At 40.0% G+C, this 24,942-nt stretch overlaps 1 protein-coding gene across 1 annotated transcript in view; it reads right to left on the bottom strand.

Moving 5' to 3' along the window:
- stau2 (staufen double-stranded RNA binding protein 2) overlaps positions 1 to 24,942 on the bottom strand; it is a 61,491-nt gene that overhangs the window by 29,094 nt on the left and 7,455 nt on the right. Inside the window, exons 6-12 of the mRNA XM_088283364.1 lie at positions 16,181 to 16,340; positions 13,445 to 13,552; positions 9,932 to 10,144; positions 8,189 to 8,326; positions 6,462 to 6,590; positions 5,518 to 5,575; positions 503 to 864 (exon numbers count right to left, since the gene is read on the bottom strand). Coding sequence (XP_088139490.1) covers positions 503 to 864; positions 5,518 to 5,575; positions 6,462 to 6,590; positions 8,189 to 8,326; positions 9,932 to 10,144; positions 13,445 to 13,552; positions 16,181 to 16,340 — 1,168 coding nt within the window. The remainder of the gene's footprint in view (positions 1 to 502; positions 865 to 5,517; positions 5,576 to 6,461; positions 6,591 to 8,188; positions 8,327 to 9,931; positions 10,145 to 13,444; positions 13,553 to 16,180; positions 16,341 to 24,942) is intronic.

Genomic DNA, 24,942 nt, shown 5'->3' with positions numbered 1-24,942 from the left:
ACAGGCAGGGTAATCCTGACTCTTCAATTCCACTAAACAGAACCTGCTGTGTGCATGTGTGTGTTTTGTGCATACGTGCTAGTGTGTTTGGCCTTTGCCAGGCTGCACAGCTCTCTCGAGTTACACACACGCAGGAAGGCTCAGAGCAATAACAATGGCCTAACAAAACCTCAGCAGGTTAAGACAAAATGTTTTTTCTTTTTTTTTTTTTCATACTGATAAAAAGACATCTGCAGCTGAAATACAGTGATGGGGGTGGGCTTGGCTGACTAATAAAATGCTACAAGATAGTAATAACATGATAGACAGCAGAACAAGTATAACGTGCATGAACGTGAACACAAAAAATTGAGTATTTTGTAGATATTCCAATAAACGTGAAGCCATATATATTTCTTTGTAACTATATTAGTAGCGTCCACCTGAAATGTGCCAACATAAGGCACCACAGAACAAGTGGATAAATATATATATATATACTTCACTATAACTCGAGGCTTACCTGGAATCCCTGGATACGAGCCAGATATTCCAGCTGCTGTGCCGGTTGCACTGAGACACCGCAGGCCAAGGGGGGACTCTTCCCCTTTCCTGGTAGCGTGGCGTCCGCCATGGGTGACTGGCCGTTTAGAAGCAGCTCCCTGGCCATGGTGGCTGTCGGGCTGGGAGTTGGAGATGTGCTGCTGAAGTATGGAGTGTGTCCTGGGGGTAGCGGGGTGGTGCAGGGACCCATGTCTTTGGAGGGCATGTAGTTAATGGAGGCGCCGCTGTTGCCGTTGGTGCCTGGCGAAGTGCCTCCCTGTTTTCTGCTGGCTTCCATCTCCTGGTAGACATCAGGACTGAGGTGGAGTAGACCTTTCTGGGCTGAAAGGGTCGAGAGGAATGTTAAGTTGTCTCGTGTCATTTCTGTATTATGTTTTACAAACTGAATTAAATTAATGAATGACAACGCTCTTACATTCTATTTCTGTTGCCAGAGTCTTGAGGCATGAATAAAAACGAAAGTGGAGGGAAAAGTGAAGGACCACCCCGACTTTGATCAGGAAGTGATATTGCATACATTAACCACTGAAATGACAACCATGCAACTTCTTTCACACATATGTGTGTGTCATTGTGTGGCTGTGTAGTTTGGCTTCCAAAGTGTCATTCCATCACTTTGTGTGGTTTGGCAGTTGGGAGCTCAACCAGTGCATCCGCTGGGATAGAAGTGCAGCTTCTTTCTCACTCGGAAACGCAAACACAGACACATCAACCAACATCAACACCACAGCTAGCATTGCATCAGTGATGAGAAACAGCACAGTGGGATGCCTGGAATCAAGTATCACTTTGAACACAACGGGGGGGGGGGGGGGGGGGAAGAACCGGGATGTGATTTGGTTCATGAGCCTTGAGTGAGATTTGAACCTTCCACCAGCACTTTAGAAGCATAACGTTTTGTCTGACTGATTTGGGCCTTGGCCCTTGTAAAGATTGTACACTAAACATATGATGAGAAAATCTGGACCAATAATTTGAAAATATATAATCCATGCATTCTTGATTAGTAAACCAAGTCAACCACATGGGATGCGCAAGCTATATCAGTTAGAAAAACATAAATGCTGACCGCCAAACTATGAAGCATGTTCTATGTTTCGCTTCCCGCAAGTAGTTTCAGTGGCCGGAAGAAATGGCCCGTGTGATTTGCATTTAACAGGCCTAGGCATCTGTTTTGTCTGACCTGCTTCTCTTGAACAGCACACGGTTCCATCCAGATGAGCAAGACAAGACTTTGAGACTCTTCTGATCCAAATCACCTCGGTAAATCTCAAGAGTATATCTTGGCGGTCTGCGGAGCTCTGACATCATTATCCTGAAATGGCTTGCGACAGGTGGACTGAGGAAAACGTCAACGGGCCGGGCTACTCTTGTCGCTTTGTGGCTCAGATTAAAAAGCAAGACGGAAAGAACATGAGGTGTGAAAGACCAACAGTGGGAGAAGATGCGACTTGGGGTAAGGATGATAAAAGTGAAGGAGCCAGTTTTTAGACGGAAGAGGAGCTGGGTGTGGAGGAGTGGATGTGAAAACCATGCGGAGCCTCCTAAATCCAGCCAAGGTCACCAGAGACAGGAAGACCAGCTGTGTTCGTGTGTGTGCGTGTCTTTGTGCTTGTTTGTGTGCGTACGGACCAACAGCTGGGAAGAAAGTGTTGGAGCGAGCGCATGACTGACAGCATACTTCCTGTTTGAGTTACTATGGCCATCACGCATACACAGACAAGAGATTTGCGCACTTGCACTTCAGTTGGAGCTTTCTGGGAATCCAGACACTCTTGCCCAATGTTAACAACTGAAGTGGGCACTGAAGGCTCCGATGAAACCCAGGCGCGATTACTCATACTACAACGATCTCCATCACGTCAGTCATGACACAACCTCGACTCCTTTACCCTTCTTTCCAGTCAGGAGGGCAATTTTCATTTGGATTTACACAAACTTGCCTGCGAATGCCGCATGCGGCGTCGTAAAAAAATGAAGGACGCTGGCCAACATGACATCAGCAGTGGACAAAGAGTATTATGTGGAGGCTCAGAGGGGGCAGAGAATGTAAGCCATGTGAGCGCTGGCCAGCCGAAGCGTGTGTGGGTGTGAGGATGTTTGCAACGGCGAGCGCTGATTTCAAACCGCCATCGGCCGACGAAGCACTTAAAAATTGCGTGCATGAAGTGGGACTAAGCGAGAAAAAGCAGAGGATGGGCAGAAGATACGGTAAAACGGAGCAATAAGGAGAGAAAGAAAGGAGAGCGGTGCGAGTTTCCAGGCAGTTTTGAAGGAGTCCCGCCCATGTTCGGCGTCCGGCGGGCCAGGGGAGCGCTGGAGGGAAGCCAGAGCCAAGCATGAGACTGATCGAAAACAGATAGGGCCATAGCCCGCTGCTATAAATCACCACGGCTGAGCGAGACCTTCGCATAGTTCACACATGCACACAATGCGCGGACACACAGACGCACACACATATGCACAGCAGGAAATGAAATGTGGCAACTCGAGTGAAAAGCCTGGCTGCAGGACCCATGGGAATAGACCAGAGAAAAATCACTCCTCTTACTAGTCTTTCTTTTAACGCTCTCTAAGCCACTCGTAGTCGTAGCGCAGCATCCCACAGCTCACACAGGCCAAAGGACAGACGCACACATGCGCGCACACACAACGAGGTGCGTTTTATGTTTGGTAAAACAAAAGCAATGGCCTACTTTGGATCTACTGTATTCCCTGAATGACTTACTCGGTACTTTTGTTGACTTAATTGCAGTAAGTGCCAGGCATTTATGAGAAGTAAAGCATCAATTTTAGAGGCGGCTGGTGTGTGGATGGTGTTACAATGGCCATGACGTGCATGCAGCGTTTTTTTTTTTTTTAAATAATAAGAATACAAAGAGTATTATCTGTTGCTATGGCTACAATCTACACACTGTACAACACTGCCTCATTTTTGTCTGACTTTGTCAAATCCACCTTACATGCTGACCTGAAAGTATGATGTCACTCTGGTTTCATTATTTGCTCATGCAGCTATCTGCTCCTGCCTACACGCACGCAACGGAAACGCCAACCAAATCGTGGAGTGGCGCATCGATTTGAGATAAGGGATCATATAAGTGAAAAATGCACCCTCAGAGGTGTCACGCTGGAACATGTGACTAGCATGCATGGTCTGGGTTTCAATGTAAGAACTGAACTTTCTGTGCGGAGTAAACATGTTCTCTCCAGTCTTGCGTGAGTTTTCTCCGGTTTCCAGAGTTCTCGGCTATACATCTTTCGTCTCATCATTTGGCTATTCTGCTTACCTACGAGGCTCCTCAACGTTTTATTAATTCATTTCTGCCAGATAGTGGAATAGCTTACTTTCTTATTACCATACTACATGGCCAGGATAAACTGTTTGAAATGTTACAGCGGCGCAGCCAGACACAGTTTTGCAATACTTCTTCCAGGCTCCAAAGATCAATAAATTATTTATTCGTTCAGTCTCTCAGTGCTGCCCTGTAGAAAATGTCACATCGACCGTTACAGTGATTTGGAGCCGCTGCAATACAAGGTAAAAAAAAAAAAAAAAATCGAAACCAAAACAATTGCTATGTCATACTTGATTCGAAGGAAATGCATTGTCAACCTTCCAATTCAAGTGCATGTGTCAAAAAGAAAAAAAGGGCCACGAAACCGGCATGTTGCTTCCATTCTGCACTGGCAATCATGACAACAGGCAACAACAACAAACACATTTTTTTAGTGTGTGGTAAATGTTTGTGCACCAAATATTTAAAACGTATCGTGTGCCGTGTGCGGTTTGGGAGACCATAACAAGCTAATTAGCAGAGACTTAAGCCTGATATTGGGTAACGGCTGTAGACGACATCATCAAATGAGGGGAATTTCCGAGTCGGCTCTGCTCTGGAATTAAGGGACAATGCCTAACGCAAAAGCTACGATCGAAATCACAACCAGCAGTTTACGCCAAAAGAGCAAACATCTCACCATGAATGTGATTTTAATGATTTATCTCTTGACAAATTGCGCCAAATCACAAAAGCGAATATCATTACTGTGTCTCTATTGTCATCGCAATATTCTGTACACAGAACAAACAACAAAAACCAGCGGCGAGCCTGTTTTGCACAGCTCATAATTAAGTCCAAGCATCCCATTCATTCCTGTTTCCAAACTGTGGTTGTGTATTCGTGTCAGCGCATGGCAACACTGCCAAAGTCCTCAATTGGAAATGGGCGATGACAGCGCATTCCAAGTTAAAATACTGATCCGTTTGCCGTCTTTGCCACATCACACGGGCTATTTTTATTTCTCCAGCTGCTGGTATTTGAGTCGCTTGCGTCATCAGTGATGTTTGCACATACATTGTGCATGGAGGAAAAACTGTGGCCAAAGGAACAATTATGAAATTGTTTGACTTAAGGACAAGCAGCGCATTTCCATTTTTATTTTTAGTCCAGACAATGGCCAATTAAACAGATCTACAGAACAGCATAAATTAACAAGTACTGTGGGTGACTTCAAAGTTATAGACTTTGTGGGTGTCTTTTTCTTATTTTGTCGTCGTTTTGAAGCCGCCAAACAGCAAAAGCCGCCTATAGTAACGTGTCGATGGTATTTTCACATACGGCCTCTGCATCATCTTGTGGTGATGCATGTGCAGTGTATAGGATTATGTGAATGTGCGCTTGTGCATTAATCCTGAGTGAAATGTGATGTTTCGTGCGCAGGAAGCCAGCGGGGGGACTCCCCAGAGGGCCTCAGTGTGCGGGCCCTGTAAGCCTGAGTGAATGGGCCTGAATTCGCAGGCTCCCCACGAGGACGCACGGCCGATTAAACTGACAGTCAGATGCCCATTGACCAGTCACAGAGATTAAACGCCGGGCCATCTCGGCAACTAAAACCACCTGGGGATAGAAGCAGCGATGGAAAGGGGAGGAGAAGGAAATGGAAAGGGAGACGGAGAGACGTGCCGATACTCACTGTTACTCGCCGCTTCGGTAAAAGACGCCTTTTGTCCATTCCAGCCTTTGTTGTCCATCTGTGGTGATGCAGAGGGAGGCAGAGAAGGAGGAGGGGGTAAGTAAGAGAGATGTATTCTTGAACAGACAGCTTTTTCCACGCATGTCAGACAAGTTCCTTCCTACTGTTTGGACCACAAAGAGACGAGCGCTCACATGCGAGAACGCTTAAGGAGCCTAGTGTCCGTCTAGGCCAGCTATTTAATCAGGGGGGGCTGTCAATGTTCAGCACCCTCAAAGGCTCCTATTCAGTGTGCTGCTGCTGTAGTGGTATGCATGTCTGTCGACACAAACACACACAGTCACAAACACACGTGTGTACAACACTGAGCCCAACTATTCTGGCTCGGTGTGACAGTGGAGATGAGAAAAAGAGGTAGAAACGGTGATCAAGGGAGAGAAAACAGGAACACGGCTAATTGGATGAGTTAGCGTGCAAATCCAGTGGAACCTTCACTGTCAAATGGCCCAAAAGTGATACAATTTGAATTTTGATCCAAAAAAAAAAAAAGTGGGACAAATAGTCCTCCAGAGTCAAACCAAACTTGCGTACAAACCATCATCATATTAGATGCTCATTCCTTTGCTGCTTTGTAAACTCAAAATGTCTTAAACCATGGACCCCCTGTAGTTAAGAAATGTTTTAGCATGGTGACAGCTTGAGCCTACAAGGAATTCACGCACGTCACATGGTTTTCTCCCCATGAGAAAGATGCAGTTTTAAAATGCTTCGAAGCGTCTGGAATGTGGAATGTGTTTGACTTTGGAGGTTCCACTGTCAAGGCCGGAAAAAGTTTTGAAAACTTATTCATAACAAAAACCACATACATCCTCTAATAAGAGAACAAAATGAAAAAAAAAATCCACAAGAGAGGTTCAAACAAAAAAAAAGAGAAAAAGAAATACCTCTGTTGGACTTTGCGGGGCTGTAGAGGCTTTGTATCCCAGCTGTAGCAGCATTGCCTCGGCAGCATTCCGTTTAGCCACCTTTTTGTTCGGCCCTGTTCCAGAGGCAACCTCGTTGTTTACTTTCACCTGCATGAAGAACACAATTCAATTAGAATATTAAAAAAAAAAAATCGAGGCCAGCTACAAGGCAGCACTTGAGCAGAAGTCGGTTATCGTGACATTCCCTCTGTGTTTTAGTGTCATTCACTTGGAGCCAGGAACGCTTCAGTTTCCTCCCGTCTGAGCCAGCCACATAATTTAGACTTCAAAAAAAAAAAGAAAAAGGCAAAGTGAAGTGTTTGTTTTTCAGTGATCCTGAAACATTAAATCTGTCGACTCATAATGTAAGCAGATATTTCCAAGAGAATATCAGACGTCGTGATGTTATGCAAACAGACAATTACGCTGTACAAATAACATTAGGGCGGCCGGAGCCTGTGAAAAGACAGGCTTCGGCAAACTTACTCAAAGTGCTCTGACATGCTCATTAAGTCCTTGTTTAAATGCATCGTATGGACCCACGAGCAAGCCATTATGAGAAGAAGCCCAGTAAATGACTTGTAGAATAAACACAATAATTCTTAAAGTAATAAATACAATCAGGCTATTAAAGGCACTTGAGACGAGGTGAAACATTTTTGTGTAACGAGTGGTCGGAGCGCAACAAAAGAGAAGAGGTAAGCAGAAACTCATTTCACTCCCTGTGCTTACGGCACGGAACAATGAGGAAATTTAAGAAGAGCGAGTGGACTACACAAAAGAAACGCGCATACATTCACAGCGCCTGATGTGCGTATCAAAGAGGCATGGAGAATAGGTTTGAGGCTGAATTACTGCCCGATGCTTAAGAGAGAGCTCTGTTCCACTTGGGAAAGAAGCGGACTATGGAAAAAGAAAATGTGACACTGGAAAAACGGCGAGAATAAAACGAAAATACTGAAAAAAAACAAAATAAATTATGAAGACAAATATGTGCCACGCTTGATTTTGTCAATTAGAAACAAAGCTCAGCTAAGCTACGCAAGGTGTTACGCTTGATGAAGACAACAATAAAGGCAAGACGTGTTTTATACAACCGACTGATTGGCGACTGATTACCATATTTTCCGGACTTTATGGCGCACCTGTATATAAGCAACTCTTATTGAGAAAAAAAAAAAAAAAAGGGGATAAGCCGCTGTTTTCTATGTTGAAAAAAAATTGTCGTACAGCATGTACAGAACGATTTTGTACTGTGAAGGCACAAAAATAGATTGTTAAAACAGTACCTTAAAACAGAACAGACCCAAGAGAAAAAATATAACAATAATAAAAATCAAGATTTATTTAGTGTTTTTTTCTGTACTACAGAGCTCCCCTACCGATGAAAGAAAAATCCACAAAAAAGCCGCACGCTGTATTAGCCGCATGGTTCAAAATCTAGGAAAAAAATTGCTGCTTATAGTCCGGAAAATACGGTATATAGCTCGTAGTATATTTTGCTAAGACTTATATTTATCCTTGCATTATGTTCCTACCGAAATCGATACATTTGCTAACTCAATTTTGGTTTTATGACGACTGTCTGTATGGCTGATAAAACATTGTGTCCCATTAGGACACAATGTTTATAGGTGATAAAATAAAACACAGACTATTATCTGCCATTATAGCAGTATTGAACAAAATGCAAAACCAGGACGAACCTGCATAATAAATTCCCGGCGTCGGGGCATCCCCCTCTCAGAAAGCAGCAAATACTCAGGTTCTTTCTCCTTCTTGGCCTGTTGGATCTGGGCCAGGCGGCTGATAGGGTTCATGCCCTGGCCGTAGTCCGGTCCCGTCTAGAGGACGAAGTGACAGAGAGTGGGTTGAAACATGATGGCTTCCGATGACAACAGCAAGCGAGTGCCGCGAAGCAGCGCTGTTAAATATTGATTTACACAGACAGTACGAATTACCATAATTCGTCAAATAATGGTTCGCAGGTTCAATTAATCCCCAGATGTGTCATCATCTTGAATAAATAAATAAATAGCATACTCCAGATAGACCCATCCTTTATTCCCCCCCATATGCCTGTAATTATTTTTACAACAACATCTGATATATAGAGTATTGCAATAATATTTCCGGCACAGCAGACGTGACATTTGTAAAACTTAAGTTTACAGAAGAGTTTAAAGGTGAAAAGTGTTGCTATCTGCAGAATTGTAGAATAATCCAGATAAACACTGCTAACATTTCAATAGTGACTCAAAATGTATGAGGGATAGGAAGAAAAAAAAAAGATCCAATTATTAGCCGATGAGAGAGTGTACCTTTGCTGCAGGTGGAGAAATAAAGTTTGTGAGGGGTTGGAGAGAACAATAAGCTGAAGTGGACTCTTTCCATGTGGTACAAAAGACAACAGAGTCGAAAGAAATAATGACTTTGGGCAAGAGGCAAGGTACACACTGGACTAATCTTTCAACGGAAAGGCAGACTCAGAGATGGCAGTACCTCTCATGGACATTCTGAACACTAATAAAACTATTTCTCTTCCATTTGACTATGTCTTTAAGACTCGGAATTAATGTGTCACTTTCTGACCTTTTTCCAAGGTAAAAAGAAAATAAAAAAATTCACCCGGTATCGAGGAATGTAATTTTAAATACCTGTTCACATTGGTAAAATGATGGGAGGCCACTGAATTCGAAATAGCCCGAATTAAGCACTTTATGACACTGGATAATCACTTGTTTTTATGTAAATTAATTTGAACAAATTAATGTGCAAATCTCTGTTTTTTATGTAAATTAATTTAGTTGAATTAATGTGCAAATCTCAGTTTTTCTTATGTAAATTAATTTGAGCAAATTGTTGTACAAATTGCTGTTTTTTTATGTAAATTAATTTGAACAAATTAATGTGTAAATCTCTGTTTTTTATGTAAATTAATTTTATTAAATTAATGTGTAAATCTCTGTTTTTTATGTAAATTAATTTTATTAAATTAATGTGCAAATCTAATTTTTTATGTAAATTAATTTTTATCAAATTAATGTGTAAATCTCAGTTTTTTATGTAAATTAATTTTTATCAAATTAATGTGTAAATCTCAGTTTTTTATGTAAATTAATTTTATTAAATTAATGTGCAAATCTGTTTTTTATGTAAATTAATTTTATTAAATTAATGTGCAAATCTCATTTTTTTATGTAAATTAATTTTTATCAAATTAATGTGTAAATCTCTGGTTTTTATGTAAATTAATTTTTATCAAATTAATGTGTAAATCTCAGTTTTTTATGTAAATTAATTTTATTAAATTAATGTGCAAATCTCATTTTTTTATGTAAATTAATTTGATCAAATGAATTTGTTAAGCACTATATACTGTATAAACCAAACCCATGCTTAATCTATATGAGAGTTAAAATTAGACCATTCCAATCTAGTTGGAGTACCTTAAGGATGGTCTTAGTGCGTTTCTTGTAGTGTGTTTTGGGCTTCTCCACAACCGGAATGAAGGGCAACTTCTTCAGGTCCTGCAGAACGGACAGAGCGGCGCGCTTCTTGGACAGCTTTTTACTGTTGCCCTCGCCCTCAGCTGAGAATTCCCCAACGGTGACGCGGGTCAAGAAGCTTTTCATGTGCGGGGGTCCACTCTCCTTCAACACCTATTGCATATACACAAGTGCAAAGGCAGTTCCATAAATGAAAAATGTTGATCCCATTCCAGATTTTCCTGGACAGATACATGAAACAGAACCGAGGCTTGTGTGCCTGCATGTGTACAGAGAGTGCTTCTGCAGAGCCATGTGAATGCGTGTTTGTGTCTTTTTGGTCACGGTGTGTGTAGGGAAGCGTGTGCAGCACACTCTGCAAGCGGCTACACCAGGTGGTCTAAAACATCTGCTCTCAATGGTCCAAGTGCTACCCGCCCATATACTCATGTTATTCATATACAAGACACACACAGGCACTGACGTACAAGAACACATTAAGAGTAACATGCTCCTAGATGACAGTCTCTAGTGATGAGGGCTCAGTTTCCTTCCTCTAGCCTCTGGTCACCTGGGAGACCTAAAACAAACACCGGCTGGCGTTAGGTCATGCTTCTGCAATCACATCTACTTCCTGTGAAGTACGAGAGCAGGGCCTGTGCGAGTACAGTGTGTGTGAGTGTGCGTGAGCGAAGGAGAGCGAAAGAGAGAGACAAAGAGTGTGACAGGTGTGGCTCTTCGAAACATTTCGGGGAAAACATGCCAAAAAAGAGAGAATTAACTTACACACACAAGTCCAACCATAGTACAGTTCACCTAATCAGTATTCTTTTGTTTTGTTTTTATAACTGGTGTGTCAACAACTCCTTAATCAGAGCACAATTTGTGGTGCTCGCAGTGCAAATTGCTGCAATCAAACAAACGGCAAACGGCTAATTTCAACTCGGTGAGGTGATTAAAACCCGATAAGTGGAACCATGAGCATTCCAGAAATACTTGAAAACAACAACACAGCACAGGCTAATTCCACACCATTACAGAAATCGAGACGTAATGTCCCCATTACTTCCCGCTCAATAATAACTGCTTGCTGTTTATTTCAGTTGACAAAATAAAATAACGCCAATGGAGGCCATCATACCAGGTGGACTTGAAAATGGAAGGAATGATCAACGCTATGTGCAAAAATAAAAAGTAAACGTTGCAATACATTTCATCTCTGATTCGGACTCAATGTGGTTTTACTTACAAAATACCTCTGATATCTACTCTAAACGGTGTGACTGCCAAGCACTCGTGAGCACGGCCAACGCTTACTCTGTGGTTTCTATCTTTTTTTTTTTTTACTGTCAGCATTCCTGTCCAATGAATACACTTTACATGAAGAAGCATGTTGCATGGAGCGCAAATGTCAAAGCTGATATTTTCTCCGCGCACAGCGGTAATGCACGCTAAGAAATACATGTGACATGGCTCTCCCTGGCATATTACACGATCTGCATATTCACACTTGAGAAATCCAACTCTGGAATTACAAAAGAGTTTGTATTTGCAATGAGGAAAAAAAATCATCAATGCTTTCATTTAGAAAAAAAAGACTGATGCCAAAACATGGTCCGGTAATACTTCCTCTCAGCCCAAAGTTCTCAGGTGCACTAGAAGAGAAACACGGCAAACATAGAAAGCTAAGACAAAGGTGGGGGTCCGGCAGGAGTAAGAAAAGCTCTTTTGTGTGATGCCGGGTGGATGGACAAACCCATGGGGGGGAGGAAGAAGCTTCATGTAAGATGGGTGGTTCTTTGGCTCAGACTCTCCACTCTTGTGTCCCTCCTTGGAAAAGGAGCCTCCAATCCAACAAACAAGCTGTGATTTATAGATTGGTTCCTCTTTGATGCTGACATCTGCTTGATATTGCCTGACAGGAGGATTAAATGAGCCAACTGGCTCAGAGGGTGGCGCGACCCTCATCGCTGCGGAGGGATGGGAAAGCAGGCGCTCGCTAGCAGTGACTCATCGGTAATTTCATGCCCCAGAAAGGAGAGCAATGAGGTGGGAAAACATGGGTACTGCTGTGGAGAGGGGTTCACCTGAAGAGATGACTAAAACAGTTTGGTGAATATATGAAAAGGAAATGGAGCCGCCTTAAGTGTGAATTTGGCTTCAAAGTAACCTGTCGTTTTGTTTAACAAAATGAATGCCGTGTGCCGTGGCACATTTCAATCAGAGAAAACCAAGATAAACACCGGATGGAATCACTGGATGGCACGCATCGATATCATGTGAGAAGTAAGATGATTTAGTCGGCAAGCAACCATACAAATGTGAAGTTGGAAAGGAAACTCAGAAGTTGATGAAATGCTCATCAGGCAGCTGAAATGAGGAAGAGAGACAGGAACGCTACGCTGAGAACGGCTACTCGAGGTATCAAAATGGGAGAGGATGAAAATGAAAGTAACCTAATTTCACATAGTGACAGATAATGAATCACACCAACACATATTTAGCCATCTTCATGTATTAATAGCAGTTCCAGGAAGAACGGTTATGTCATGGTCTGATGAGCAAACGTGTTTCCAACCCCAAAAAAATAAAAAAAAATGGGGGAGTAGACTGAACAGCTTTCCGGATAACTTTTCCAAAATTGTGTAAACTCATTAACACAACAGAGAATGTTGTGCGTCGCTTCCTTCCATCCTTGTCTTCATTTCCTCTCCATTGGCCCATATACGGTACCCCTCGCTTTCACAAATATCATTCTTGTGTATTTTTTGGGAGCGATGGTCTAAGGAGTGGAAAGGAAGGACTCGATGGCGGAAGGGAGGCGGCACGCAGAATAAACTGAGCCTCCCTTGTTTTTGGCACCTTGAAGTGTTGAGAAGGAGAAAGGGCGATGAGGGAAAGATTATTGGACACGTCAGCTCAGATATGGTGAGAAGCCAAAGAGAACAGACGAAGCGGGTCATTTAAGGACATCATTGATTTTTTTTTTTTTTTTAAACTCATGGTCAGTCAAAGTCAAAAACTTAAAAAAAAAAAAACTAAACGTGTGCGTGCAAATGTTAAATCTCAACAGGACACGAAACCTTGAGAAAGGTCTGCATCAATCATCTTCGTTAGGACATGTCCATCAGTTATGTATACCAGTTCGGGGTCAATATCAAGGCTGGAATCGATGCCAGCTGACTCAAAGGCGTCAAGTGGACTCCACCCTAGACCGATTGTGATCCAACACAGGGCGAGTGTGAATTGAAGACAAGTTTCTCCGCTCATGATTTGGCAGCTCCGACGGCATTTCCCAGAGAAGCAATCATGTCGGTATTATCTCTTTACGATCTAAAATCTTTTTTTTTTTTTTGTATTTGCGTTTACAAATGTTGATAATACATCATACTGACAAAGATGATAACGAAAAAGTGAACTGACCCTCACCGCACCGGCGTCCATCGCATTGGAACTTTTAAACCGTTTTCTCACCTCAAAGTTGACACTCAAGTTCCTCTTGAGGGCAATTTCATAGACCAGGCTGATCTCCGATTTGCTGGCATCAGCACCTTCCTCACTCTCCTCCTTTTCTTCAGCGTCCTAACAAAGGGATCAAGGAAGGGAATTTGACATGTCAGAGAACGGGAACATATGAGAAATGTGTTGAGGAACTGCACTTTAATAGGAAATTTGTGGCCTGTCATTTGTTTTCCTTTAACTGATAAGCATATCTCATATCTGGGGAGAAAAAAAAACATGTGATAAATGATTCAGCCGTAAATGCTGACACTTAAAAAAAAAATAATTGTCCGTGACTGTTCGAGAACTGTGTCCAAACCATGTCATAAAAAGACAAATTTAGGAGGTGCACGTCGGCCAAGTTGTTGGAAAGTAAGGCATGTTATGTTCCCTAGTTATGATTCTCATCTGATGACTGAAGAATGGCTCACCATACTAGAGAAGCATTATAATCAACTCTTTATTCCCACGCGTCTAATGAATCTCTGTGAACATCATGGGCAATTTTCTCCTCAAAGCAGAAATCAGATAACAAGTCCTCGAGTTTGTCAACTATGTTTATTAGGTTCATCCAAGGGAATCTAATAAGGACAGTCCCGTGTTACTTGATGGTCAATGTCAAAACAACAAAAGCAAGATGTTTGTTTTCGCCGCAAATATATTCGGCATATCTCAAAGGCTAAATCTAAAGAAAACTCTAAAGTACTGTATTGAAATGTAACATGTGACTAATTAATATTGCTTGTATTAAGAGGCCACAGACCATCTTGGTCTTACGTAAGGATTAATTTTGGTCATATAGCCTATGGATGTGACGCGTACTTAAATATATTCTGCTAAGAGAACGGAAATAGGGTGAAATGACGGATGCTTGTGTCATTGGACGTGTGAACCGGAATGACCAAGCAGATCGGCAACCTTGCTATGACACGTGACAGGTAGATTTGATTTAGTGCTCCTAATAAGATTAGAAAATTCTGGGAAAGGTGCAGCAAGTGAAGGCAAGTGAAATGAAAAGTCTCAAATTAGGATTGAGCGATTTGGTCAAGATAATTCAGTAGATTTCAATATTTCAGGTTTTCTTTTGCATCTAATGGGGGATTGCGACATACAGTGAATGGGGAATTGACATAACAGTAAATAAATAAATAAATAAATAAATAAAAATAAAAAAGGTTTTTAAGTTTTTGAAGGCCCAATTGGTTACAACAGGAGAATGTAAATTACATGGACCGGCCAATTTCCCTCTATTGTAATTACACCTTCAACCAGATTTTAAAGAGGATTCAACTTCCAAATAATAGCGGCTTACTACGAGCATTTCGTTTACTTATTTAACTCATTCACTGTAAGCCCAGGAAAAATTAATGTAATTTTTGTATTCTATATTCGTCAGTGAATGAGTCTTAATTCTTGAAACTGAATTAAAAAAAAAATCCCATGCATTTATGAACACTTGCAACAGAAACAAAACATTTTTTTTATTGTTGCTCTCGAGCCGTTTTAACCGCTGTAATATGATACATTGAACTGGTTTGAGTAGTTCCTCGTGAGGACATTTCAAAATGTTTTATTTGGAGTCAGAATCACAAACAATTACAAAACAACCACAATGTGCAACAAATTGCACAACACGACTCAGTAAAAGCAGAAAACAAAACAAATAAAAAAGCTCCTTTTATTGATGCAACAACAAAACGGGTCAGGCAAATAACAGAAGCAAACTGTAACAAAAGCAAATTACTGGCAATTAGCATGTTGTGAGCATCTGGGGTAATTTGATTTGCCGTTAGGGACAATAACAGTTGGCAAACGCGCCTCAAGGGAAACCATGCAAAGATATAGACACACCAAGATAAAAACTAATTCTCAAACCAAATTAATTATATATTAGAGTAATTGTCAATAAGGAGGATTTGGATTCTAATGGAAGCTGATTATGTATTCATCTTATCATTCACATGCACGAGCAGAACACTACCCATGGAGTTGAGCAGTGCAGAGCCACCATCCGCGGCATCGATGACACTGAACTGAATCGTCCCAAAAAAATAAATAAATTAAAAAAAAAAAAGAAAAGAAAAAAATCAATAGTCGACAGACATCCACAACTCAGGCAAAGGACCTCAGCTCACATATCCAAACTCACTGAAACGGAAAAACCGCCACCTCCGACATTCTTATCGGGAAACATTTTGCGGCGTCAGATATACTTGCCTCTGTTATTATTTTTTCTTTAAATTGCACCACAAAAAAAAAAACATGATGCTATTGTGAAGGAAGAAGCGGTTTGCTAGGAGTGAACAATTTAAGACCTTCTATAAACCGAGTTAACGATCGTAAAGCAAGAGAATTGAACGCGTGATCGCAAGTTACCACAACTTCCTCGACTGCATTTCAGTCATATTGAATATTTAGTCAACGTAACATTTTTGTCATGTTTATAGATGAGGCTCGAGCCAAGATGTGGCACACACGTGATGTCATTTGATTTTGCAACGAGGGAGGCAGTCCAACAGCCAAAGAAGAATCCAATCTACACAGAGGCATCAACATTTTATGGACAGATGGGCCGCCGATGAGGTAACATATTTAAGAAGTTCAAATACTCATGGAAAATAAATAGAATAATGTTGTGGCTGCTTGGTGTAATTGTCACTATATTTTGCTTTCATGCACTGAAATCAATTTGTGAGAGTGTGAGGTCACCTGTGGTGGTCTTTCTGGGATGGGTTCATTGCGGAGGGCTTGTAGGGCCTTCATGGCAGCGTTGTGTCTGGCAGCTTGGCGGGTGCGCCCCTCCCCAATGAACTCGTGACTCCCCACAGAGAGCTGTACGTAGAAGATCTTGGGAATGGGATAATGATACCTGGAAAGAGGCAAAAAAAAGAGGCAGATTTTCATCATGAGCAAAGAAATGAAATTAGGAGTTGTTTATGTCTACAAAGGGAACATCTTTAGCCAACTCAAAAAACACAAACACAAAAGAAGCTTGAACGTGATGAGACAATCTAAAGCGTTTAACACACCAGTAAAAAAAAAAAAAAAAAAAAAAAAAAGGTCATGCACTACATTAGAGTCAATTACTACACAATACCCTTTTGGCCAATCACTTAACTAATGTTTTACTTTTATTTCTCCGTTCGGACTTGCCAAACAAAGCACAGCGACACATATATCCTGTCCTCTTTCTTCTGATCCTCAACATAGATTTTCTTCTCTTTCATTGAGTCCTGACAGAGTGGGACTGAGCTGTCAACAAATTGATAGAGCGGTCTGCAAGTCCATGTGGTGATACCCCCTCCTGGGTCAGTGGGGGGAGAATGTCTGCAGAATGGAGGGCAATGAAAGAGAAATAGTGGGAAAGCTAACAAGAGGTGGGAGGAATCCAACATTTTTAATATCCGTTTCCCCTGACTCGTGGTTTATTCTCTGCCAGTACATACACTTCCATTTATGAGAACATACAGGTCCCATATGTGGCACACATACACGGCCACGTTTATTTGAAAAAAAACAATGATGCTGGAGTCAAATAAAATAAGCTACGCAAAATTTCAGAGAATTTAGGGAGTTTGTTGTCTTCGGTCCACAATATCATAAAAATAAAATAAAATCTGAGACTGGAGAAATCTCTGCATAAATATGGAAAGGCAGAAAACCTGCATTAAAAACTGGCACAATTTGTGGAAAGGACATTGCCACGTGAGTTTAAGAACACTTCAGAAAAGCGTTGTTAGTTAAAGTTTGAACGCACGTTAAAACGCTACCTTGCAAAGCTAAAGCCATATATAAGCAAGACTTGGAAACATGGCCAGCTTCTCAAGTCGTGTTGCTCATCTGATATAACATAAGCGGTTTGAAAAGTGTGCTGTGGTCTGACGAGTCCACATTTTGCAACACTTTATATCTCTCAGGCATTTGCCTGCGTTGCCTGCCCTGGTGCGCCACGTTTACTGACGTCATATTCTTCTTCACACCACTGAATGGCCACTAAATCGGCAGCATCTCTTTTAGTTGCAAGCAAGAAATGCAATCCAGTCCAAGTTACTCCGAAAAACACAAATTTTTTTTCCTGTTCTGACTGTCTCTTCATGTATTCCTCTAATCTCCTGCACAGCAGGCCTTCGAAAAAGCATTTTATTCTCTGAATGGCAGGAGGTCTTTCCTCAGCCCACAGCCGTCCTTCTCATCCATCTGCTCTCAGCTCCTCCAGGCCACTGGAGCCTTCCCTGGGCGGGGGCTCGCCTGGCCCTTGCACGTCAAGATCAGCCCCGGGGTCTCAGAGGATATGCCAAGTGCAACATGGGCTCTGGCCAACAGCGTCGAGCCGAGATGGAAGCAGCTGGGGCTGGAACATGGAGTACAGGTGCAGAGAGGAAGAGATTGAGCGATAACACGGAGAACGAAAAAGGAGACTGAAGGGGTGGAAGGAAAGAAGAAAACAGAGAAAGCGAGAGGGTGGAGGGTAGGGGATATGGAAGGGGGAGGCCGGTGGGAGACCCTAATCTACAACGTGGGAAAGTCGTGGCTTAATCGCAAGCGAGCAAGCCAAGAACACAGGAGAACAAACGTACACGCAGCAAAATCATGTGCGCAAGGAAGGCAAGCAAAATCACAGCCGTTCCTGCTGGCTTACTCTGCATGTATGTTATCAATTATTGTTTTTATTATCATCATTATAACTACAAAGCGGGAATCTGGCCAGGACACCTGTAGAGAGGGTGTGGAACCGCTAAAAAATAAATAAATAACTAAATAAATAAATTAAAAAAAAGAAAAAAAAATATATATATATATAAAATAATATGTTCTTTTTTATACATATTAAAAAAATATATATTATATTTAATATATATATATATATATTTTTTAAAAAAAAATTCTTTTTTATACATATTTGAAAAAAAATATTCTTAAAAAAAACCTAATATATATATATATATATATATATATATTTAAAAAAATATATTCTTTTTTATACATATTTCAAAAAAAATATTCTTAAAAAAAACTAACATATATATATATATACACATATATATATATACACATATATATATATATATATATATATACACATATATATATATATATATATATACACACATATATACACATATATATACACATATATATATATACACACACACATATATATATATATATATATATATATATATACATATATATGAATGAATGATGACGCTTGTGTGTGTCTACGCGTATGCATATGTAAGGTATGACTCATAATATTAGTATTTGGCAGTCAGGCACGCACGCATGCACACGCACACCAAATGTGCTGTCTTTGATCCCTCAAACAGTCCTAATGGAAAATGAGCGATCGGGCCATTCAATTACTCCTGCAAATGACAAGATGACATTTAGTCAGGAAGCCGTTTTTGTTGTGGCAAGCAATACTTACTTTCTAACCTAACATCTAAACGATGTGCAAGCAAAACTTTTGAACACCAACGCATGTTCTCACTAATCCAGACATGCCAGACTGATCGTATCGGTCGTCTTTCAGCATCAATAGACATAAAACATACCTGTAGCATAGCTGTAGAATGTACCTGTTGACAACAGGATCATTCCTGAAGTCCAGGTAGTTGATCAAGGCACTTTTAAATCTGTTTTTGAACAGTTTGTAGATGATGCCAAATTATTTGAAAGAAAAGAGGGGAAATAATCTTAAAGTGGAAGTGGAAGTGAAAAGTGTTATTTACAATATTAAGTTCTATGCGCCACCACTAGGATAAAAAAATGACCAAGTTACTATTCAGGACAAGACCATGCTGACTTGAATTTTGTTTCTCATATTTTTAATCATCTATCAGGATAAAAATATAAAGTTGACTTTTATTTGGGTCTCTGGAGTGCTTGCCTACCCACTGAAACATCTTTTGATTGTTGCATACTCAAAAATTTGCGAACGAGTTGTTCTCACTCTTTGTGATGTAACAGTGCAGCTAATTTACATAAAACTGCCCATAGAGAGTTTATACGCGTATGATTTGGCAGCTAGGACGGACAAATATCCGCCAGTGTTAAGCGGAGGCTGAAATGGAAGGAGTATCAAAAGGTAAGCAGAGCTGCAGTATTCGCGCAGATCACAATACACATACATTATCGTTGTCCTCTTTGTTGGGTTTGTTTTGAGATCAAAGTCTTGTATACCACCACAGTTTGGTTTTTGAGGGTGAACATGAGATTTGAGGTGAGCTTGGTATAAATTAAAGCAAAACAGAGGAAGCCACAAGCTGAGGATACATGTTAAACATTTGGGGAATAACACATCTTGTGGACAATGCACATGTGTCTGTTGTTGGCTTTTTGGAAAATAAATAAATAAATTGTATTCACTAACATAAAGTAGGCCAGCCCACTCCCACCCAAAAAAAAAACAAACAAACAAAAAAAAAAAAAACATGACATGCGGTGGCTATCTTCGCACCACCATAAAGACGAGCAGCCAACAGTTGGAGGCTTTTACTACAGTCGAGCACAAACACGAACTTAACGCAACACAGACAGAGCAGCGTAAATGGGACGGTGCAGCTTTGAGAGCAAAAGAGTGACAGAGCCTTTGTGGAAAGGGGGGGGGGAGAAAACTTGGAAGGGCTTGTTCTTCCTCCAGCTGCACTTTCTTCCAATCGCTTGCCAGACATGGACTTGTTTTCCCTCCCTCCTTCCCTCATACCTCATTCGTTGTGTCCATCATTAATTGATTTTCTTCCTTTTTGTCTCACGCAACTGCTAATGCACAAAATACATAATGATGTGACATAAAAAAAATGTCAAGAAAACAAAAAAAAAAAAAAAACAAAACAAAAACAAAAAAAAAAAATTCTGGCCTCTGGATTTATAAGTCCTAAGGAAAAGATCTCCACGAAGGCTTAGGGGATACTGTCGACATTCGAGCAGTGTTTTCTCATGACGTCGGTTCTGGTGAAAGATGAGTGTCTTTTTCTTTATTTTTGTAGTGTGTTTAAATAATGAGAGAAAATAATGAAAACTAATTTAAATACTCTAAAATGGGCTTCCAATATGAGGTTGGATACATTGCAAAACACTAATAATTGGCATTGGTGGATTTAAATCCGAAACTTTCTCTCACTTTTCTCTTGCCAACAACGCGTGCGGTCGGCTAGCGTGAGAACACGCAACTTGGCACCTGTTAATTCGGATCTTAGTAAAGCCCGCATGCATAACAGCGCACGCGATCTGTGAACGTGAACATGCAATTTAGTGCCCACTTTTTGGGACCTGCGTAACATCAGGCCCTCAGGGTTCACTTGAAAGAGTTTTAGTTGTGCTGTCAGCAGAACCTGCAACATAACTGAAGGATTCCTAAAATGAAGTTAGTGAAGAAAAACATTAACTACTACCCGTGTCACTAACATTTTTAATGCATTACATTTCCCCACAAATCCAATGTTCAGACTTTGACCCCCTAAAAAAATTTAACTCCAATGAAAACCTCTTAATTTGACAATTCTAAACGTTGCACAAAGTTTGACAAAAATAGTAAATATATGCCACTAAAGTTACACAAAACCTTTGGACGTCAAGGGTCAGTGAGCGCAGTGAAAAGTGTGAGGCTGAAGCAAGGTCCACAGAGGGTATCCTACTACATACTAACTAAATAACTAACTACTACTTCTTACTGATAACTTTGCTGTCACCTTTGACACCATTAATGATTCGCTGCACATGCATTGCTTTAAGGCAATGTTATAGTTAAACCCAGAGAAGATGAAAAACACTCACTTTACACAATAAAGGTGTAAAAAGAAGCCATAAGTTAAACTCAAATAAATAATAAAAAAATAAATAAAATAAATAAAGAAAGAAATAAAATAAAGAAAGAAATAAATAAAATAAAAAAATAAATTAAATAAATGAAATTTATATATATATATATAAATAAAAAATATGTTTTCATTTTTTTTCAAAACTTATTTTGATAAGGTTCCAAAACAATTCCATCCATAACATAATCCAAATCATGGCGGAATGACATACTGAAAATGCTATATTTTGCTGTAAATATGAATTGACCATAATTGCAGTGTCAAGTCATATTATTTATATTTTGAGCAGAGCATTACTTTTCGTACATTCTCATCAGAACGGGTTTTTATGTTCAAATGTTCAACCTCACATATGCGTAACAAGTTATGTCAAGTCATTAGTAAGGGAAAGCTGAATTACTCGCTCTCATGCTTGTTATACACGTCCTCTCCTACAGACAGCTGTGTCATAAACGGACGTCTAATATAGCCATGTTTACCGACAAACAGCGTTTTAGATCTAAACGGTGCCCCTGAGAGATGCTTTGTTGCTCGTTTCAATCTGAGTGTCAAAACTGAGAACAGCCATTGTTTCCACTGACTTGTTGTGGTTTCTAATTTTCAACATGAGATTAAAGCGCCCGAGTGCAAGTACTGTAATCAGTCTCTGGGCCCTCCTTCCATGCTTTGCTCAGGAGAAATCAGAGTCCCCCCAATAAAATGACCCCAGGGCTCTCATAATGGCTGACTAATGGTGACACATCGTGCATCACTTCCAAAAATGAAAAATTGACTATAGTGTTACTCAGAGGGAATAGGCTTAAATAAAAAGCATTTTAGTTTGGGTAGAAAAAATACATATGGAATAATTCACCCATGGAAGTAATACCAGCTGCTTGAAAATCATTTGATGAGCTCACTAAAAGCAGGAATTGCATAAAACGAAAATGTCTATGATTTTTCCAATGCGTGTGAAAAACAATGACGTCATGAGTACATTCATGCCACATAGCACACAAAAACAAAAAAAAATCTGAACCTTTGTGCCCTTTTAGTGCCAACTTGGCTAGATGAGAGGAATAGCTGGCTGGAGATCGTCTAAAATCAGACCGAGCTGTCCTCATTAAAAGTATTACATTGTGACCTGCTGTTTTATGTTCATTGTCATCAAGAGGGAAAATGTGTTCCTTTGTTTCAAATTGTGGTGCCATTTTAAGATGATGTTGATTTGGTTTGCCTTTCAAGCTGCAAATTATTTGCCTTTTGTTTATATGTGGGCTTTCTCCGGGTACACTGGCTTCCTCCCATAAACAAGTTTTGATGTGAATGCGAGCGTGAATGAGTCGTAGAGATGAGTGGTGTGAGGACAACAGCCGTCGAGTCATTTCATTCCTGGTAGACGGTAAAACTAAACCACTGTATTCTTGCAATAGTGCCTTTGTTCCTCGACAATTCCCCGAAAGGTTATTATAGTTTTAGAATTTTAATTATAGTGAGTTTTTATTTCTTTTTGAGTTTTATTTTTTTTCAAATTTAGATTTAGTTTTACGAGCGGCTTTGTTAGTTTTAAGGAGATTTAGTTTTTGCTAAGACAGTTTAGTTTTAGTTATTATTATTTATTTTTTTTTTAAAATTGGTGTTTTACTTCTACGCAAGATTAGAAATACACCATGGTAAGGATTTTTTAGTAAATATTAAAAATTATTTTAAAACACTTTGACATTACAGAGTACAGTTTAAAATTCCACAGTTTTTTTTTTTTTTCAAATTCATATTTAATTTTAATTAATTTTTGGAGTGGCTTTGTTAGTATTTAGTAGATTTAATTTTTGCAAAGACAGTTCAGTTTTTAAATTAGTTTTGTTTTTTTAAATTGGTGTTTTACTTCGGCGCAAGATTAGAAATACACCATGTTAAGGATTGTGCAGTAAATATTCCCCAAAATATTTTTTTTTAAATTTGACAATACACAGCACAGTTTAACAGTCCCCAGACTTTGAATTACAAAAAAGCATTGTGCATAATACCACTTATTAAGTTAGATGCAGGCAAGTGGCTTGAATTCTTCTTTCAGTTGTACAGCGTTAAATGTTTTTGCATATATTTGTCATACATGAAATAAAAAAAGAAAAGCACTTTTCATTTCGGGCCGAGTTATATGACAAAAGCAGGGGAGCCGATCCATCTAAAACCACGCACATCAAACTCATCTCCACACCTCATCTGCTGGCTTTTTCTTGATGACACACTATAGGAGGACTACAACCCCCAGACAACTGTTGGACCTTCTCTTCTTCCAATTTCCAAAGAAAAAAAAAACAAAGAACATTTTCACTGTAATTTTAGTTTGTTTTATCCACATAAAATGTAGTATAAGTTAGTGCACATTTTTTTTTTAAAAGCATCTTCATTTTTACTTTATTTCGTTATGAAAATGTTTTTTCAATTTTAGTTATTTTGTTAGTTTTGTTTACTAAAATGCCATGGATTCTCTGCTGCCCAATCACAGGACACAAAAAGAAATACCAAGGACATGGCTTTGTGATACCTGCTGCTTGTCGAACATCCCCTCCAGTTTAAAACAAAAAAAAATGACCGCTTTCGATGGTGGGGGAAAAAAAACTACCCAGTATCGTACTGAACTGAACTCATTGGTGTGGTCACACGCTACGACATAGCGCTCAAATTTTCCACTACTTATTCCAAGTTCAAAGAGCGACGTTTGTTTGACTTGATTGATCTTAAAGCGCAAATGTGCAGCCACCAAAGCCGCAATACATCTCGTGGGCCAACGTCCCGGGAAACGGCAGAGTTCCAGCGCGGAGGTCGGCCTCGCCGTTTGCCTCACGCTGTCAAAAAATACAGAGACGAGCCATTACGAAAAGAACGTCAGCTGACGTAAGCTTGCTCGCTCTCCGTGAGTTGTCATCATCAGATGAGTTTTCACACCGAAAGCACTGAGTCAAAGGTGGAGCCGTGGACATGACGACTTACACAAACATGAGCATGAAACTCGAGTCGTCTCAACTCAAATGGACATAAAAGAAGAGACTAGCTGCAGTGATAGCGAGCACAAATCCTTCCAAATAATTGTTTATATTGGACGCAAGTTCCGATCCCTCCATGCCTCACGTCTTAAATAAAATATTGTCCTATGAGTTTACACCCATTTGTACATTTTGAACACATCATCCTTTGGTCAGGTGTGAGGCCCGTGGTAAATGTTAACGTTATGTCTTACACAACGCCATGAATCTGATTTACTCATCAATGAAAACACTTTGTGATGTTTATCTTAAAAAATTATAGCAGTAAAGGCCTATTCCTTCAACGCAGACTTAGGCAACTCCCTTTTTTTTGGGGATCAGCTATGAGCATTAGAACAATGGCAGAGTTTTGAAAAGGTTTTTGCCCCTTTCACAAATTTTTCTTTCCCCTACTTTATTTTTTTTAAATCGTTAAACATAGATAACTCAAGTCTACATTAAATTCAGGAAATAAATAATTTTATTAATTAGGAGGAAGAAAATGCGTGGAAAAAAGTAATCGCCCCTCCCTTGTTAAATAATGAATTAACTGTGGCTAATCACATTTGACAGAAGAAGGCGGCGGTAAAAAAAAAAAAGCCTCAAAAGCGGCAACAAATTGCTATGATCAATACAAATACAAGAA

This window comes from Idiotropiscis lumnitzeri, chromosome 19, assembly GCF_059441095.1.
Source record: "Idiotropiscis lumnitzeri isolate Australia: NSW breed Sydney's pygmy pipehorse chromosome 19, RoL_Ilum_1.0, whole genome shotgun sequence".
NCBI classification, from domain to species: Eukaryota; Metazoa; Chordata; class Actinopteri; order Syngnathiformes; family Syngnathidae; genus Idiotropiscis; species Idiotropiscis lumnitzeri.
Note: the sequence above shows the minus strand (reverse complement) of the source record. Positions and strands in the feature narration are given on the sequence as shown.